The sequence below is a fragment of the Antrostomus carolinensis genome, unplaced genomic scaffold, assembly GCF_000700745.2.
Source record: "Antrostomus carolinensis isolate BGI_N321 unplaced genomic scaffold, ASM70074v2 scaffold41634, whole genome shotgun sequence".
Lineage (NCBI taxonomy): Eukaryota > Metazoa > Chordata > Aves > Caprimulgiformes > Caprimulgidae > Antrostomus > Antrostomus carolinensis.
In genome coordinates, this window is record NW_010310954.1 from 95,080 (window position 1) to 112,514 (window position 17,435).

At 39.6% G+C, this 17,435-nt stretch overlaps 1 protein-coding gene across 3 annotated transcripts in view; it reads right to left on the reverse strand.

Moving 5' to 3' along the window:
- The window catches only part of LOC104523868 (retinal dehydrogenase 2), a 55,765-nt gene that overhangs the window by 13,245 nt on the left and 25,085 nt on the right, over positions 1 to 17,435 (reverse strand). Inside the window, exons 3-7 of one of the 3 annotated variants that reach the window (XM_010166576.1) lie at positions 17,108 to 17,248; positions 15,361 to 15,490; positions 9,774 to 9,835; positions 6,901 to 7,029; positions 6,655 to 6,768 (exon numbers count right to left, since the gene is read on the reverse strand). In XM_010166576.1, the coding sequence (XP_010164878.1) occupies positions 6,655 to 6,768; positions 6,901 to 7,029; positions 9,774 to 9,835; positions 15,361 to 15,490; positions 17,108 to 17,248 (576 nt within the window). The remainder of the gene's footprint in view (positions 1 to 6,654; positions 6,769 to 6,900; positions 7,030 to 9,773; positions 9,836 to 15,360; positions 15,491 to 17,107; positions 17,249 to 17,435) is intronic. The other 2 variants (XM_010166577.1, XM_010166578.1) reach the window with 2 other exon arrangements.

The following is a 17,435-nucleotide window of genomic DNA, read 5'->3' on the forward strand; positions in this document are numbered from 1 at the left end:
ATCCCTGTTTTGAATACGCTTCAAGATTGATATCAGGAGTATCCCTGGATAGCTTGTGAAGTACCATAACCTTGTAAGATGCAGGGAGGGTGAGGCAGATGTAATTTGGCCCATCTCAAAGAAAACAAGTTGTTATTCAGAACAACAACAACAAAAAAGATTAAAGAAGCATTTTGTGGCACCCCTGTGCAAAAAAAGCTGTTTGAAGAATAGTTCTGGAAGGGTCTGTTTCTGGACTGTGAACTGTATGACATTAGGCATTGAGAGCCTATCATGATTCAAAACATTTCATTGTTGCTTATTTATGCCTTCTGTGTTTGGAAGTTTAATGTCTCTTTCAAGAGGAGGCTTATGCAGTGACATTTTAAATACTTTGTACAGAAATTTTAAAAAAGTCTGTTGCCTTCATGTTCTCTTCATTTTCTGTTTTCAGACAGAAATAAATGTTTCTAAATGGTGCAGGTGGGTTTGCCCGTTACTGTTCCAGCACTGGAAATCTCACAAGTCAAGAGCAAACCTCCAAGGTTTGTGATACTTCCTCTACAGCTCTGTCAGAATGTCTAGCTTCTCCTCTGCTCTGAAGGTTCCTTTGATGGCAGGTACACATTAAGTTATTAGGGAACACCTGTATGTAGGGGAACAGCAGTCTTGCTGAACAGCAGGTAATTTTCTTGCACACTGCCACAGACAAGCCTGTGAAGGTAAAGCTGCACAGGAAGTTATGTAGATTAAAAGATTCCATGAACAGTGCAAAAATTGACAGAGGAGACATACATCTTCAGTTACTTAGGCATTTTAAATAACTGGGCTGCCCGTCTTTGCTATTATACCTTTCTTGGGATATTGAGAGAGTATCTGAAGAACAGTAGGTGTTTTAAGTTACAAGAGATTGATTAAGTTTTGGGGAGATGGTATGATCAGACATTAATTTTCTATGTTTTCTGGAACTGCAGTTTTCTCTCTCCAGCTATTGAGGCACTGGATGTCAGTGTTTTGGCAAAACCTTCAAACCCATGCTGCTCCTTACTTTGTCTGATTTATTTTTTTTTTTTAATTCCAGATTGTATGCAAAATCTTTCCAAGAAACATTTTAGGACTGCATGGCATGTTCAGGGTGTGTCTCCAGCAAAGACAAGTGAATTTTGAAATACTCAAATGAAGAAGAGTAGCTTTAATTTGACGGTGCAATGCCCTGTGTGAGAAGCAGCCCTGAAAAGAGCATAGTGACTAGTAGAGCACAAGTAAAAAGGCAATCCAGAACAGAAATTCCTGGAGAGAATCCTAAGCTATAAATGCCTCATTTGTTCCTTGGGTTAAACCCTGTCCCCTTGGAAGTCCATGGCTAAAGTCTTGTTAACTTTGACAGGGCTGATACACCACCCAATTTGTTTCAGTTTTAAGAAGGCAAATCCTTTTGACGTGTGTCTTTTATAGGCAGAGGCACAATAGTTGTCCAAGAACAGTTCCCTAAATTCTACCAAAAACACCAAGGGAGGAAAAGGGAAACATCTTCTTTTCATTCAGGAGGAACAAGCTGTCGAAGAGATCATCAAAAAGATTCAGCAGAAGCAGGATCCCTAAATCCTCCTTATATTAAACAGGGTATGTGTGTAGCATGCATGGTAAGTTAACAGACTTCTCAGAACAGGTCAAATCACCTTTAGGATTCTTGGTGCTAAAGTAGAAAATGCTAGGATGTAACTCTTCACGATATCCAAAACCAGCAAGAGATTGTGTGATCCAGGAGAGCTCACACAACTCATTGCTCATGCAGTAGACAGACATTCTGTCTACATCATGCATTGTGACATTCATCTCACTTTGGAAATGAAAGGAGAATCCTGCTGAGTAAATTAGAATCAGTGGTAATACAGCTGTTAGCTACAAACATTTGTTTGGCATGAATCAATCTCGACTCTCCTGTAGTTTGCTTTGATGGTCTCTCTAGTATCTTGTTGACTAATGATGAGATCATGGTTTGTTAATCTAAGTGCATAAAGAAAACATTCTGCCAAGCAAAATGCAGACTCTTTTGCTGGGGTTTATTGCAGTTGTTTATAGACCTTTTGTTTACACAGGCATCCAAACCAATTTGTTGGATATTTATTTGGGTTACTCTACAGAACTGCATGAACACAGACCTGAATCCTATCTTTAATCTGTCTGCATTTTAATGGATTGTAGTTTGAACAAAGTTGAAACCAGCCACTTAGGATACATTTCTTGTTGGCCAGGGCTTCAAATGTTTTGTGTGCTATCTGTAATTCTCATCTTGAGAGTGTTTAACAACTGGAGAGAGTTGCAAGCCATTCTGATTTGGAGGTAACACATTTGCTTTTGAACAGAAGTTATTAGAACTCATTAAACTTCTGCAACAAGCAAAATACATTTTTTAATCCAGCCAGTGCTTTAAATGCACATATTTTTTAAATTTATAACTTCTCACTCTCCATAGTCCTCTCTCATCTGAAACCCAGAACATACTGCACCCAACTATTCCATGTGCACCAGGAACTTATGGGTACACAGTTCCCATTCAGATGGAGCACACATATACAGACGTGGCCAGACAGCTCACAGCAGTCAAAATGGCCATATTTGCAGAGCCTGTAACTGAATTCACAGATTTGAGTGGAAATAAAGGCAAACAAAGAGTAAAGCAGCTTCTGATGGCTGCTTTTCTCTGCTATTTAAAGGCCTCTCACCTTTGCTACTTAGCAAAAGTTGTTTCAGAAAATAGGAAGGTAATATGAAGAAACTCTCCGCATTTCTGTTATGTGTAAATTATCCCCTCAGCAGCACTTGTCTTGGAAATAAATAAGGTCCACTGTTCATTGAACCGGGGAAGAGAAGAGACTTGTATAACTTCTTCCTTTACATCTGAGCTCTGCAGCCCAACAGCAGACACGTGGGTAACCCAGACATCCTGAGTTTGGATCTGTCCTTAAATTTGCAAGATTTAAATGAAAGTTTTATTTTAATTAAATTGCTGCTAGTACTTTTTTTAAGGGAACTCAAATAGACAGGAATACATGGAACAGTGAAGAAGCTGAGGCAGAGGGGGGCAGAGTAAAAGGGAAAAGCACACATAGTGAACAACTGGGATAGTGTGGGAGACAGCTGAGCTTTACAGAACCACTCCCAAGGTCCTGGTGAGTGAGAGTTTCACCCTACAGCTAGGGACCAGAAAGATCAAGGAGAAATAATATAAGACTTAATGAGATATTTAAATTGATTATGGGCTTTCAAGGGAAGGTAGGAAAGGGACAGGAACTAGTGTTGACGTGGTCAGATTGGCTGGAAGAAAGATTGGTTTTGGCAGTTCAAGTTTCATCTGATTGTGGAAGATGAGGAACAAACGTGTCAGTGAAGCCTGAGAGGAGATTGCTGTAATTAAGGAGGATCATAGATTAGCCCTGGTTCACTAAAAACAACACAGTAAAAATAAACACTTTTGCTAAAATGCCCATACCAAACAAGCTGCTGAAGAGTACGAACCAAAGCAAGCAGAGAAGCCAAGAAAGCTGCTGGAATCAAAGAAGGCACAATATTTTTAGGCTTGCTTTCATACGCAGTGTGATTGTCTTTCTTTCACTGTGACAGTTGTCAAAGTGAAATTCATAGTCTGCCAGGTGTCTGCAGAACCTGTCCTAGTGAGCGGCAGAGGGAAGAGTTTTGAGAGCCATGCACTAGGGGACTGGGAGAGGAGGTGATCCATGGGAAGGTGTTTCGTAGGATGCAGGCAGCTAAGGGATGACAGAGTTGGCAGACTACTCTGTGAGCTAACCCATAAAAGGAGGGGTCAGAAGGAAAGAGGGAGAAAAGTCGAATCAAACAGTGATGGTGCCACAGAAAAATAGCTCTTTATGATTTTTCACATACTATTTGGGAGGAGTGTGTGGAAAGTAAATAGTAGTACTTAAAACAATTTTCAAAGCACTAGAGAATCTAAGAAACAGAGGAGAAATAGAGAGTGCTAACTGGACCACCATAATAAATTAGAAATTGGTATCACAAATAAGAAGCCGTTTCTGTGTTGTTGTTGCATGGGCAAGGCCATTGGTTGCTATTCAGTACAATTGTCCACATGCACTTTCAGGCTCAGGATGTCTTTAAATTGCTGATTAACAGAAGCTGTGAGGCTGCAGCGAGGAAAAGATCACTCTGCACATGCTCTCTTCTTCTATAAGCATCTGTTACTGGTCATGTTGCAAGATAAGGTGTGCGGCTGGATGGATCTTTGGTGTGGCTATGTCAGGCTTTACTGAGTTAAGAACTTATCCTTTTGGCTCATATTTCTATGGATTGGGTTCTACAAATTTTGGAAAACATTAGCATTAAATTTTTTGTAGAAAGGGCAGCCTATTTTCTGCCTTCAAAAAGACTTTGCAGGAAATAGATAATAATAGCCTGGGTTTTGTGCTTTTTACAGGCAGATGGGGAGTCTTCATTAGCCATAAGTATATACTTCAAAGGTAAAGAATTTAGAATATTTCCAAAAGAACCTCATGGTGAAAACTTGAGAAAAACCTGTGCTTCGGACTTCTAAAGTTGAAGATCTTTGCTTTTGTACTCATAGGTTTTATCATTAGTAACTGCCTTAACTGGCACCTGGATTAAATGAGGGAATGCAAGTTATTGTTGTGGCGTTTACATATCTGATGGCTATCGGAGATCCACATCACTAGAGTGTACAGTTGACATGCCTCAGACAAGACCAGAGACAAAATATTTCCATTATTATTTCATTAGAAGTTGAAATCAGTTTTGGAGAAGTCAAAAACTCTATAGTACAGCTCATATCACAGCACTGTGTTTAAAATGTTATAATGTTGACTTGCTGTTACAAAAATTCAGTGTTACAGGAAATCAAAAACAATATGGAATAGTTTACACTAACTCTGCATTAAAACGTTCCATCTGTTATTGCTTTAGGTTCTTAGAGAATTGCTTTTTCATCTCTGTAATGCTTTTCACTTCCTATTAGTAAGGCTTTTAAAGGTAGGCACTGAGTTAGTATAAAACCCACAGCTTTTGAGTTTAAACGCCTATTAAAACTAAAGCTGTCTGGAACTACAATAAAAATTTATTTTGGCTACAAAAGACAACTTTGAAACCTAACCCATCTGTATTTTTCCTCCTCCAAACAGTGCAACATCCTGTATAATAGAATATTTATCTTAAATGGGGACCACATATCTTTATGAAAACAATTGTTTCAACTTAATTTATGGGGGGTAATCAGCTCATATTAAAGTTTTCAGTATTCCAGGATGCTAATATAAATTGGTTACAGGATATGTAATGACTAGAGTAATTCCACAGGATAATCTGAAATTTGATGTTGTCATTGACTTAGATTGTAACCTTTATATATTATAATCTAAAATTGCCATAAAAATTCATGTACAGGCATATAGTAATTGAAAAACAACTGTGTGTGCAAATTAGGCATATGACTGCAGCTACATTTTACTGGTAATTTAGGCTTGTGTATGGTGACTTTCAAATGCAATTGCGGCATAATTCCACCAGAATAATGTATTTGAAATAACTGTGCTAGTCTCTGCAATCCCTGGGCCCACCAGGGAGATACCCACACATATTCAATAGGGCTGCTTGGTCAGTGAATTTATCAACTCAAATCAAAAACAAATTGACTCACTGTGAAGAGCAGTGTCCCTGGGATGCATAAAGCCTCCCAATGCCACGAGTGGGAGTCAAACATATCAAAGAGAGACTGGATCCCTGGGGTTTAGCTCCCTCCATACAATAGTTTGTCAGATTCTGAATTGAAAAGGCCTGGGTTTAGCACTCTCTAAATATAACCAGCCCTGAAACTCCCACTGAGATTCCTTTCTGTCTGCCTTCAGACGATGAGATAAGGCCCCTTCTCCTGTGACTTCAGTCTGGAGTACCTCTATCATCCCCACCCCAACCCTGATAACAGCTGCCTTTGCACATATTTGAGAGCAAGACGTGATCCGAGTTATGAGGGATTCATTCCTCTTTCTGTAGATTACAGCCTTTGTCTTCAGAACGAACCTCCTCTCTAACATCTGCATCATAGACTCATAGCAAGACATTTTGGCATCCAGGAGACAACTGACTCCCTTCATCTTCTGGCCAGCTTCTTTCCATCATTTTGAGAACAGACACCCTGGGCAATCTCCTTTTCTCCCTGCACTCCTTCCTTTTTAGACCTCCTCCTCATCCTCAATGCACTTGAATGCAGCATCAAAATTGAAGTACATTTCCCCCAATTTGCCCCCTTCCTCTCCCCTTTTCCCCAAGTACGCCAAAATACACAAATTATGGATGCTAAAGCAGCATTTATGTGTGCTGTGATATACATGGGATGTTCTGCCTACTTGCATGTGATTCACATCCTCATAAGCCCACAGGAAATCCCAGCAATATTTTTCCAGGCATATCTCCTGTGCTGAGGTGCCGAGCACAGCAGGGGCTGGAGGAAAGGAGACGTTTCTGCTTTGTAAGTACTGCACTACATAAGCTTAGCTTGAAGGACAGACCACTGTTATTTAGATGTAGCTCTTTTACTCAGTGACAGTGAGAAATGTAGCACCAGGACTTAATACTATCTCTGCAAGTATTTACTCACATTTTATGTGACATATCCGTGAATCCTCTTACCTCAGTGGATCCAGTAAAAGCAATTTTATCAATGCCAACATGAGAAGCTATGGCTGCACCAACAATCGGACCAAATCCTGGCAAAATATTGACAACTCCTGGTGGAAAGCCAGCCTGTCAAAATAGGAATGAATGAAGGGAAGCATGATTTATGAAAACTGTCAGAGCACGTTAAACCAGGCATGTGCTGGTAGTTCCTTCCCCACAAGGAGAGACAGAGACGTTATTCCCGTCAATTATTCTTACCTCCTTGATGAGGGCTCCCATATAGAGAGCGCTGAGTGGTGTTTGTTCTGCTGGTTTAATAACTACTGTATTGCCACAGCACAGAGCTGGAGCAATCTTCCATGCAAACATCAGCAGGGGGAAGTTCCACTGTAGGAAAAAATAAAAGTTGATAGATGGAAAAATATTGCAGTGGTGTTTTGTTTTCAAGATGTCAAGCTGCTACCTCACTTATTTCTCAGGCTGATCCTCAACATAAATCTTTCCCAGCACAAAGCAAGGATTTTTTTTTTTTTTAATTACTGCCATTAAGAAAGCGACAACAGTGACCTTTTAGTTCTTTCTCTCCTGTTCAAAGAAATACAGCCCCCACCCACAGTCTTCATAAAATAATCTTCTGTTATCTGTTAATTTTTTTAATCACAACTTTTAACTTCATTTACTGTTTTGCAATTGACACTTCTAATTCCCCCATGATAAATAGTTCTTGGTTCTGATACAATTGAAAGAACCGTTTGTTCACGCCGAAGCATTTTTTGATGTAAATTTCCTATCCCTGAATACATCTTAAAATATAAAATTTATACTCAAAAGTATATAATCCTTAATTGATAGGATTACAATAAAAAACCCCTTAAATGTCAATGCTCTGTCAAAGCATTTCATTTTCTTGAAGACTTCTTACTGAGCAATTTATACAGATGTTAAAAGAACAGTAAAAAACAAGTTGAGAAACACTCTGCTGATACAACATTTTGTATCATTATTAAGTTCAAGCTAATTTAACTGCAGCAAAAGATGTAGTGAATTATATGAGTCTGATGCAAAAACAAGTTGTAGATAAAAAGTAAGATAAGAGTAACAAGGCCTTATGCTAACAGGTTAAGTGGATAGTCTTGCTGATTTCAGTGGAAATGTCAGAGTAATAAAATAACTGCATTTGCCCAATCGCTCTTGTAAACACATATAATAATCTCCTTTGGAAAGAAAATAGAAAATATCAGTCACAAAGAGTCAGCCACTGGCCAGAACATGTTATTGCCTGATGCATATCAGCTGCCACTCTCACAGACATCTCTCTAGCCCCTGGCGAGCTTGAAAAAATACACAACTGTCTTCCCTTCACCGAACACCCAATTTTTTACTCCCTCAGTTGTTTATAAACTCCGGAGACAAAGTGATGTTTTAATTCCATCTCCAGTATATAAACCTGGGAGGGGAGCTATAGGGCCAACAGTGTGCTGACAGCCTGCACTTCTAATGGTATTGCAAAGAGAGCTCTGACGAGTTTTATAGGGTAGTATACAGCCCTGTTTATGCTACAAAGCTGCCAAGGGCATATGTTTTGATGGAAGCTAGGATGTGAAAGAGGATGAGGAGTTTAGTGTTAGGCTTGCTGTTTAATTTTATTTTTGTAATAACATATTTGTTAGTGTAACGGCTAAGTGCATGCAGCGGCCTAGGGGCTGTACTCTGTGACTGGTAGCTGTGGAGGAAATATGTAACAGATTAGTGGCAGTGTTAGGATAGATGCATATGACAGCCACGTTGAAGTTTTGGCGGACAAACTGGGGGAAGAATGAAGAAGTATGGTAGATGGCTGGGTACCCTGAACAAAGAGGTTTTTTTACAAATCAAAGGTAAAATAAATCCTGCTTTTGGCATGATCTTCAGTCCATGGCCAAGTTTCTTCAACAGATCTGTCAGTTAAGCTTAATGAGACAAGCCTAAGAGATGTTCAGCAGCTTTGGGGTTAGATGTTGGGGTTGTCATTTTGCAAATGCTTATCCATGTGCTCAGCTGAAGAATGGGGACAGGACTGTGGCACCATTCATTCATAAAGACCACTTGCAAGAGTCAAGACAGGAGAGTGGGTAGGTGTAGTGCAGGACGGGTGTAACCACAGACTCCTTGAGTCATTTGCACATTTCTCTGTTTCTATGGAGTGCCAAATACAATAGCCACCCCTTAACAAAACATGAAATAACAACAAATATAAATAGGGAGAAAGGGCCTAACATTGTTAAAGTGCTCTTTTCTGGCTGCTCCTCTTTTAATGGAATTGCAGCATGTTGCTGTTTAGTGGCTTTGTGGTTAACATGAACAAAATAATTTAAAAAATCAACAAAAATTTCAGAGAATATTCCTGATTAGTTCCCCAATGCTTTGTCAAGGAAAAAAGCTTTCACACGATATTTTAATATCTATACGTGAGCCTCCCATTGAAATTTCTGCCAAAGCCAGTTACCTGGTTCTTCTGAAAAAGTTAGCTTCTCTGTGTAATTCCCACGCAGTGTTCAGCAAGAGTGTATTAAGGATGTATATTGGGGTGTAGGGGGAGTATTAGATTTGATGAAAAGCTGTGTTTCTTTCTCATAGCAAATAAAACAAACATTTCATGTCTTTTATTAGCTACACAATGTTAATTGTAATGATATGTCTCCTGGAGTTTCCTTTTCTCCTCCAGCCTTGTAAAAGAAATAGCAGGAAAGAATGGAATTAAAATGCACCACATTCTCCCAGGAACTGAGGAGCCTGCTAAATCACAGTAAAAACTAACCAAATAAAAAGACTACCACAGCAAAGCATCAATTTTCCGTAAGTTGTGTGAACATCCATAACCACTGACAGCATATTAACACTGTGTTTTGCTTTGCTTGTTTTAATCATGAGAATTCTATGACTTGAGAACTTAACTCCTAATAACAGAGCCTAAACCCTATTAGCATGTTCAAATAAGCATTTGCAGGGAGGCTGTTAAAGATATGTCAACAATATGAGCTCAGCTTTTTTCGTAATGGAAAACACACATAGCTGAGGACCATGTTTTATGTGTCTTTAAAGAGAGCTGGTTCAAATGAAAATAAATAGAAAGCGCTAGTAGAGATACTCACAGGGATGATCTGTCCGCACACTCCGATGGGTTCGTGTCTTGTAAACGTAAAATAATCTCCATCTGAAACAGATGAGCATGGTTACTCTCAAGTACAGTTTGACTTGGCAGAACAAAAAAAAAAAAAAAAAAAGAAGCAGGGGGGGAAAGCTCTAAGGATCAGCCTTTGATGGCAGTAAAAGAAATAAAGAAGTCATGGAAATGTTTTTTCATGAACCAGCATGGGAAACCTAGGTTCAGGAGCAACCTAATTGTTCTTTCTGTAGAAGAAAGGAAGCAGAAAGTAACCTGCTTTGTTCCTTGGGAAAGAGGACAAGCTGTACTGCACAAAAAAGGGCAGTAGCAAGGAAGCCACTTACTGGCCTCTGCTGATCTCAGGGTGAGAGAAGTGAAGGAGAGTCACAAAGGCAATTTCCTGAAAGGCATGACTGGAACACAGCAATATAAAGGTATATCTACAAGTGGATGTGGGATAGTAGAGTAACATACATCTCGGTCATCTTCCATTGACAACACAGGCAGTTTGAAGTAATGGAAAGATACACCACGATCTCTAGGTGTGGAACAAAGAGGGGAAGCCTGTAACTGATGGGTAACTGAGCAATTTACTGCAGAAGACAGCACTGAGGAGAATACAGGGGTCATCATATAGCCATGCTCTGATAGCTGACTTATAGAACAAGGCCTGTATCAGAAATGGCCTCAAGCTAAGTAGCCAGTCAATTTCAGTTGAGAGGGAAAAGCAGGATGCAGCTAGAAAACAAGACAACAGAGAATAAGAAGAGTTTTCACAAACCTTTTGGGCAAGGTAGAGGTGAATAAATGAAGGGACCAAGTCACTGGAAACTTGGAAATTATGGGCTTTTATCACTGGACTTCTTACAGAAATAAGAATATGGACTAAGAAATCTTAACAACAAAGGTGCAGGAAAAGCAGACTGCATATTCACAAACAGCAGGTGTGGATGGTGTGAGGCTAAAGGGAATTACTTAATTAACTCTCTGATCTGGTAATTATTTTTAAGGTTCTGATGAACCAAAATGGCAAAAAAACTCCAGGAGTGAGAGGTATCATTAGTTGAAGTGAGTGCTGTGCTAGATCTGCTGTCCTTAACTCAGGCACTGTTGAGCTCAGGGCAGCCTGAGTCAGGTCATGAAATAAACAGCTCTGAGATTTCGGGTCAGGCCTGTGGTCTGTGGGAACCTTTCACGTGGCCCAGCCTGCTCAGAGTGGCGGCCTCTGTGCTGGCTCGTTTTGCGCAGCTGGTGTAAGTGACTGTCACGGGGGCTGATGGAGTTCACGCTCTTTCACAAAGCTTCAGGGTTGTTGCTGCTTCAGCACTTGCCTGTGGTCTGGGAGTACACGCTGAGGTTATACACGCTGTGATATGATGTAGGTTTCTTCCCGAATGATAAAGAGCAGAAAAAGGACCTGCTTTGTGTGGGGACCGGTTAAGGTATCGTCTAACCCATCAGCTTTGTTAGTGTGCTTGGCCTGCATCTGTGCAAAGTAGATTTACAGCACTTCTGTACCTAAATTGAGTCTTGTAGCAGTATAAACTAGCCCCAGCTCAAACCACCTCTGAATTTAGGTCTTATGTTTTTCGGTGAGGCTACAGCTGAGGGAAGGGCTACACTACAGGCATGAGCTGAATGTGCCCCTTGGCCTGTAGTGCTTGGTTGTCCAGAAGACCTTGAATCTCTTTACTTAGAAAAATCATTTCAACTAAGTATGTGAGGAGGTTACCTAGGCTTAGTCACAGGAGATGATTTACCAGGACAGGAAATGGTCAGATGAGGAAGAGGGGCGATTACAGTGCTTTTGCTCCCATCGTCTCTGTCTGACACAGGAGTATGTCCTTTCCTTCATATGGTGTGAGAGCAGGCAGGCAGCGGTGGCCTCCACCCCATTCAGTCTGGAGCTGCAGCCAGCCACGTTCAGTACTGGGGAAAGACCTAACTTCACAACAGAGAGTACATTTTTGGGAACCTGATGCAATATAGTTGATCAGTCGGTTTGCTCTGCATTGACAAAATGTCATTGCACCGTTTTGATCTCTAGATGCTTAACAACTTCCTAGTGGAGATGAGAATATTTGTTTCACAAATTGAAGTGATCAGTTTGATTTTCAAGGTTTTCTTTCACAGATGCTAGCAGTGATTCACAGACTATAGGAATAATCATCAGACCAGACAGAAGTAAAATAGAATTCAAAATACAGAGAAGTATGTACAGGCAAAACAGTCTAAGTGCTCAAGAGGCACATAGAGGAGCCAGCTAAAAATACCAGCTTGTACTTGGTATACTGTGAGAGGTGGATTCTCAGCCAGAAGGATGGTGACAACGTAACAGTAACACAGTTACGTTAGCACTGTCTGACTTTAGATTGTCACTGCATAATCATTGCCACATGTCTGTGTGCTTCATAACATTAAGTTATAGATAACCTGAACCTGATTGCCAAGTCAGACAAATGGTGGTTAATTCTACCAAATGTAGGCAGAACATTCACTCCACAGAGCAATACCTCCCATGCAGAGTTGCTTGCCCTGCTTTCTTCCACTAGATTCTAGACAACTGTGCTTTTTGACACCTGCTTCCAAAGTTCATCATCCACAAACTTGTTAAGATGAGATTTTTGAGGTTGCTTTCTAACAATATCTTTGTGAACATATGTGACTTCAAGTTACTCAGAAGCTTCAGATGCCTCTGGACCAGCCAAAGATGTATCTAAGAGCTGCCTTGTCCATCATGTAAAATAAGCTGCTACCATTGCAAAATAACTCTAGATTGATGAAGTGAATCACTTTTCCTGAATAGTGAGTATAGAAAGCTCCCCTGTGCTCATAAATCAAATAGAAGACTTTAAAAATGTTTCAGAGTTTTAAGATTAGCTTATACAAGTGATGCTAATGACATTTAGTCTAAGATGCTGTTGCTGACGATTGTTACTCTTATCCTTCTACTAGCTGGCAGCCAGAACATTGCCTGAGAGGGATTTGACAGTCTGATCCCACATCCAATCTAAAAATTTGTCTTAAAAGGGTTTTTTTTTTAATATTCTCAGCTGATGTAAACTGGCATTCTTCAGTCCTCACTGATATTAATAGAGCCAGATCAATTTGCAGCTGCTTAGCACCTGGCCCAAACGTTTTTATTTTTTAATCAGAAAGAAAGCCCCCTTTATCCAGGGACCTCACTTGGGGACAGCAATACCTTCCACAGATGTGTTTGCTCAGATTTCCATCAGGAGTCTCCATCCCGGATATTTTATTTGCGTAACAATCATAATACACTCACATGCCTCATATAGCAGGGCACAGCAAACAAGTGGGTGACGAGAGCAGAGTTGGTTCTTTAAGCTAGATCATATAATATATTGATTTAAAGATACATTTTTGCTTGCATGCAGTTTATTAGTTTAACAGTTTCTAGTCTAGCCTCATTCTGTTTCCATTTAAATCATCAAGGTTTTATGCATGGGAGCAAGCAAAGGGCAGTCTGAAGGTTTTAGCAGCTCTGGGACCAAAAGGAATGTGACTGTAAAACGCACTGTTCTTCCTCTACTTGTCTATCATTTGCCTATTTTTATTTTAGAGAAGAAAACCTCAACAAAAACAGATGAAAGATTGGGATGTTTCAGATGTATTAGCACACTCAACAGAAAGAGAAGGAGATTAATTAGGGTTTTTGTTTTGGTTTTGTTGTCTTGTTTGGTTTCCTTTGATGAGCTGATGGTAAGTGAATGTAAAGAGAACCATGGTTTAACACTGGCCTTGCTCTAAAATAGCTCTATGAGTATGACAAATTTATGGTGTGAAACTAGAAGAATACAGAGGAGTGTCAAACCAACAGGAAGAACTAATTGATACCCTGAAAATCTGTGAATGGACTTATGATTCTACACTACTGATAACGGTGTTTGTTAGCACTGAAGTTTGCATTTAGGAAGGCATGCTGAAAATGTGCCTTCCTCTCCTCCAGTGTAGCCCACCTCACTCAAAAAAAATCAGGGTTTTCATCTGATGCACTACTTGAGGACAAGAATAAGCAGAGGATATTAACCTGGCAATGCCTTTTGGTGACTGACCTAAATTCTGTGTACCTGTGGGGCTAACGAGTGAGAAGGAGGCATTCACTGGCCAGGGAGAAAGGGATTAGGGAACAGGAAATTTGCTGAATATATGAATTTATGGTGTGCTCTGCACTTGTGCATGTTTAAATGTGAAGTGCAAGCAGCAAAACCAGGATTTATGAATCTCAGCCTAAATGACTGTGGAAATCTTCAAGAGCCCTTACAGGAGAGTCTACATCTGAAATACTAATATTGTCGTTTCTTTGGTGAAAATATACTAGTGATGGTAAACATCAGTCAGTACACACTGCAGTTTTCATAAGCTGAAACACCATGATGAGTAATGCTGCAACAAGAGTTACATGATCTGTTTTCCTCCTGAAAATTTTGGGACCACAATTTCAATTTATCTGCTTGCCTAACTTGGATAGTTTTGTGCTTTGCTGCACAGAGGCAAGCTAGTGTGCTGCAGATACCGTGTTACAGAAGGTAATTCCATGGAAATAGGCAACAGCAAAATTCATTTACTTATGAGTGGGCTTTCCTGGTCTCCTTCAGTAAAGTATAATAAACATGCATGTGCAATGAACAGTGTGTACCATGAAGCCAAAAAGAATCCATAGAACAAATGTTGGTTTTCCTTACTGTTTTTCCAAAGGTTTATTTTATGTAGGTAAAAGATGAGTACATTTATCTTAATGACTGCACCTGCATAAAACCATTCTTTGCTATCATGTGCCATTTTGCACAACTATAGCAGTTGGTACATCTAGTCCAGACTGCAGATGAATATGTTCACAACAGAATATGCAGTCTGTATTTGTTACACAGCTGGGAGGGCAAGGCAGGAGGAAGAGACTTGTTAAATAAAAATAATGGTTTTCTCATCTCTTTAGCAAAAAATAACAGCAGAATAACTAATTTCCTAGCACTCATAAAGATTCATCTCATAGATGCAATATAAAACTCATCCTCCTGAATAATTTAAGAAGCATATATAACAAAATGTATCCGATACATATGTACAGTTCTTTGTACTAACATTACAAACCCTCTCAAAGTATAAATGAATCTGGATCCAGTGTTAGTCCCAAGTAAAATTATTTGCATAGGCAGTAAGAAGACCTATATAAACAAGATATATACATAAGCATACAGTTTCTTAAACAGGCAACTAACACTCTTTTCACGTGTTCCAAGGTATCTGCCAGGCTTATACCACATCCGTTTTTGTAAGTGTAACAATATTTAAATGTAGGTATTGAGCTGTCTCCTTCTCAGAGGGACACATGCAAAAGAAACAAAACACTCTCCGGGATGTGCATGTAGGGCAGAACAATAGCGGGTCATCTAGTCCAGCCCTTACTGACTTTTAAACATCTGCTTCAGCAACCTACTCCAGACTATAAGACCAACACAAGGTTCTCTTCTAACTTTCATGAAGCTGTCATCTATTAAGCCATTTAGCCCTCAGAAGTTTTAGGTGCATACCTGTGCTTTAATCCCCCTTACCTACAGGAATGGTCATTCCATGGATTTTGTCTGCCCAACCGGCATAATACCTCAGGGTTTTTATGACTCCCTGAAGATCTACATAGAAAGCTTGCAAGAAAGGTTTGCCACTGTTCAGTGATTCCATAGTCTAGAGGACAAGAAAAAGTTAAGAGATATAAGCACAGTAGCATTTTTAGAGTATTGTACTTAAGTATTCACTATCTTAACAGCTCTTCAATCATGACAAAGATTTTAATGAAGGTCAACCAGTTATGCCTTGGCATTGTCTTAACCCAGAAGGTTCAAAACAACTATTTGATCCCCTCTTTGTTACTTCTTTTTGCAAATCTGAACAAAAAGCATTTTCCTTAATCTGGTTCTCTCTGGAGTATTCTGGATTGACTATGATTTTAAGAACGTGTGCATGTGTGTTTATGTGTGTGTGTGTCTGTCTGTCTGTCTGTCGTGTGGGTTTGTGTGCATATCCACATGGATGTACATGTGCCTGTGTGTATTTTGGACCTAATAGCCACTGTGTTTGGTCCAGATATATAAATGCTAAATTGCTTTAATCAGGAGCCAAGATAAAAATGCCTGTCAAACTAAGTTCTGTTATGTTAATGATAACAGCTGAGAAGGGGCTCCTTGTAACCCCATATTAATGATCTGAATCCATAAAGAGAAGAATGGACGTATCCCTCTTTCTTTACATAATTGATGTGAATATAAAAATTTCTCTATGTGGCTGCCAAGACTCCTGCTGAGGTCTGAGATATCTATACTGTACAGCCAGTTTATTTATTGCCATCAAATAAACAAACTCTCCTCTAGGGAAGCACATAAATTAACAAGCTAATGTCCTTATTTTTAAGTTAATATTCCTGTTTTTAAAAGTATCTTACAAGCTATCCTCTTAGGGGTTCCTGAGATCATTTAGTAAAAAGAATCCAATAAAATATCCTAAGATGCTGAGTAGCTTAACTCATTCTCAATAGCTGTCTAATAGAAATCGTTAAGAATGGGCAAAGTACACTCATGTGTGACACACCAACCATCAAATGAGTTTCTACAGAGAAGAATGGAGGCCTAATTCTGCACTGACTTATATCCCCAAGAGCAATTAATGGCATTGCCTGCAGTGCAATTCAGTAAAGAACTTGGCTCTAGAAATAAAAATCAAATGACAGGCAGAGTAAACTTGATTTGCTGTGCACTTCCTTCTCCCTGTGGTGATTTTACAGTATACAGTGGTAGTAAGATGATTTAAGTGTTGACAAAGCTGGAATTAAGATGTTCACCAGCTTAGTGCAAAGCACTTGACATGCGGAAAACAACATTAACAATGCCACTGTTTAGATGGCTTCATACATGAGCAAAATAGCGCAGTACTCAGGATTCATGTTACCAGTTGAGTGTCTGCAAGCATTTCACCTGCCATTTCATTAACATCTGTTCAAATCACTTCACTCAGTCTTCCATTTTTTTATTTTAGAAAAGTTACAAGCGTGCATAACAAGCATACACATGTGTGCACACCCATTCGTTTGTCTGATGTCCAATGTAAAGCTCATTTGAGTCAATTGGAAGACTCTTGTTGATTTTTATGAGCCTTGGATCAGGTCTTAAGTAGACAGTCAGCCATCTTAGCCATCAAGCTGAGTGTACTTTTCAAGTATAATTCATATTAACACATTTGTGAACTAATTTGCTCTCAGAATGTAAAACTGACACGTGATTTGACTGTTGATTTTCATGTGCCACTTACAGCAAGAATTGCCCTGTCTCTTTCGACCAAGTCTGCTAGCTTATCCAAAAGATGGCCTCTTTCCGATGCATCCATTCTCCTCCAAACTGAACCCAGAGAAAAAGCAAGGCGAGCTGCCCTCACTGCTTTGTCCGTATCAACCTGTCAAGAAGGAAGAAAAAAACCAAAGGCACTGAGGTAAATAACATTACCATGCTTATGAAATTTGCTGTTGTACAACATTAGTCACACAATGGGTTTTGGAACTGTGATTACGAAAAGAACTGTCCAACAGTGCTATTCTGGACCTGTTGCTTTGATCTTTTTATACATTTCTTCCCATTCATGG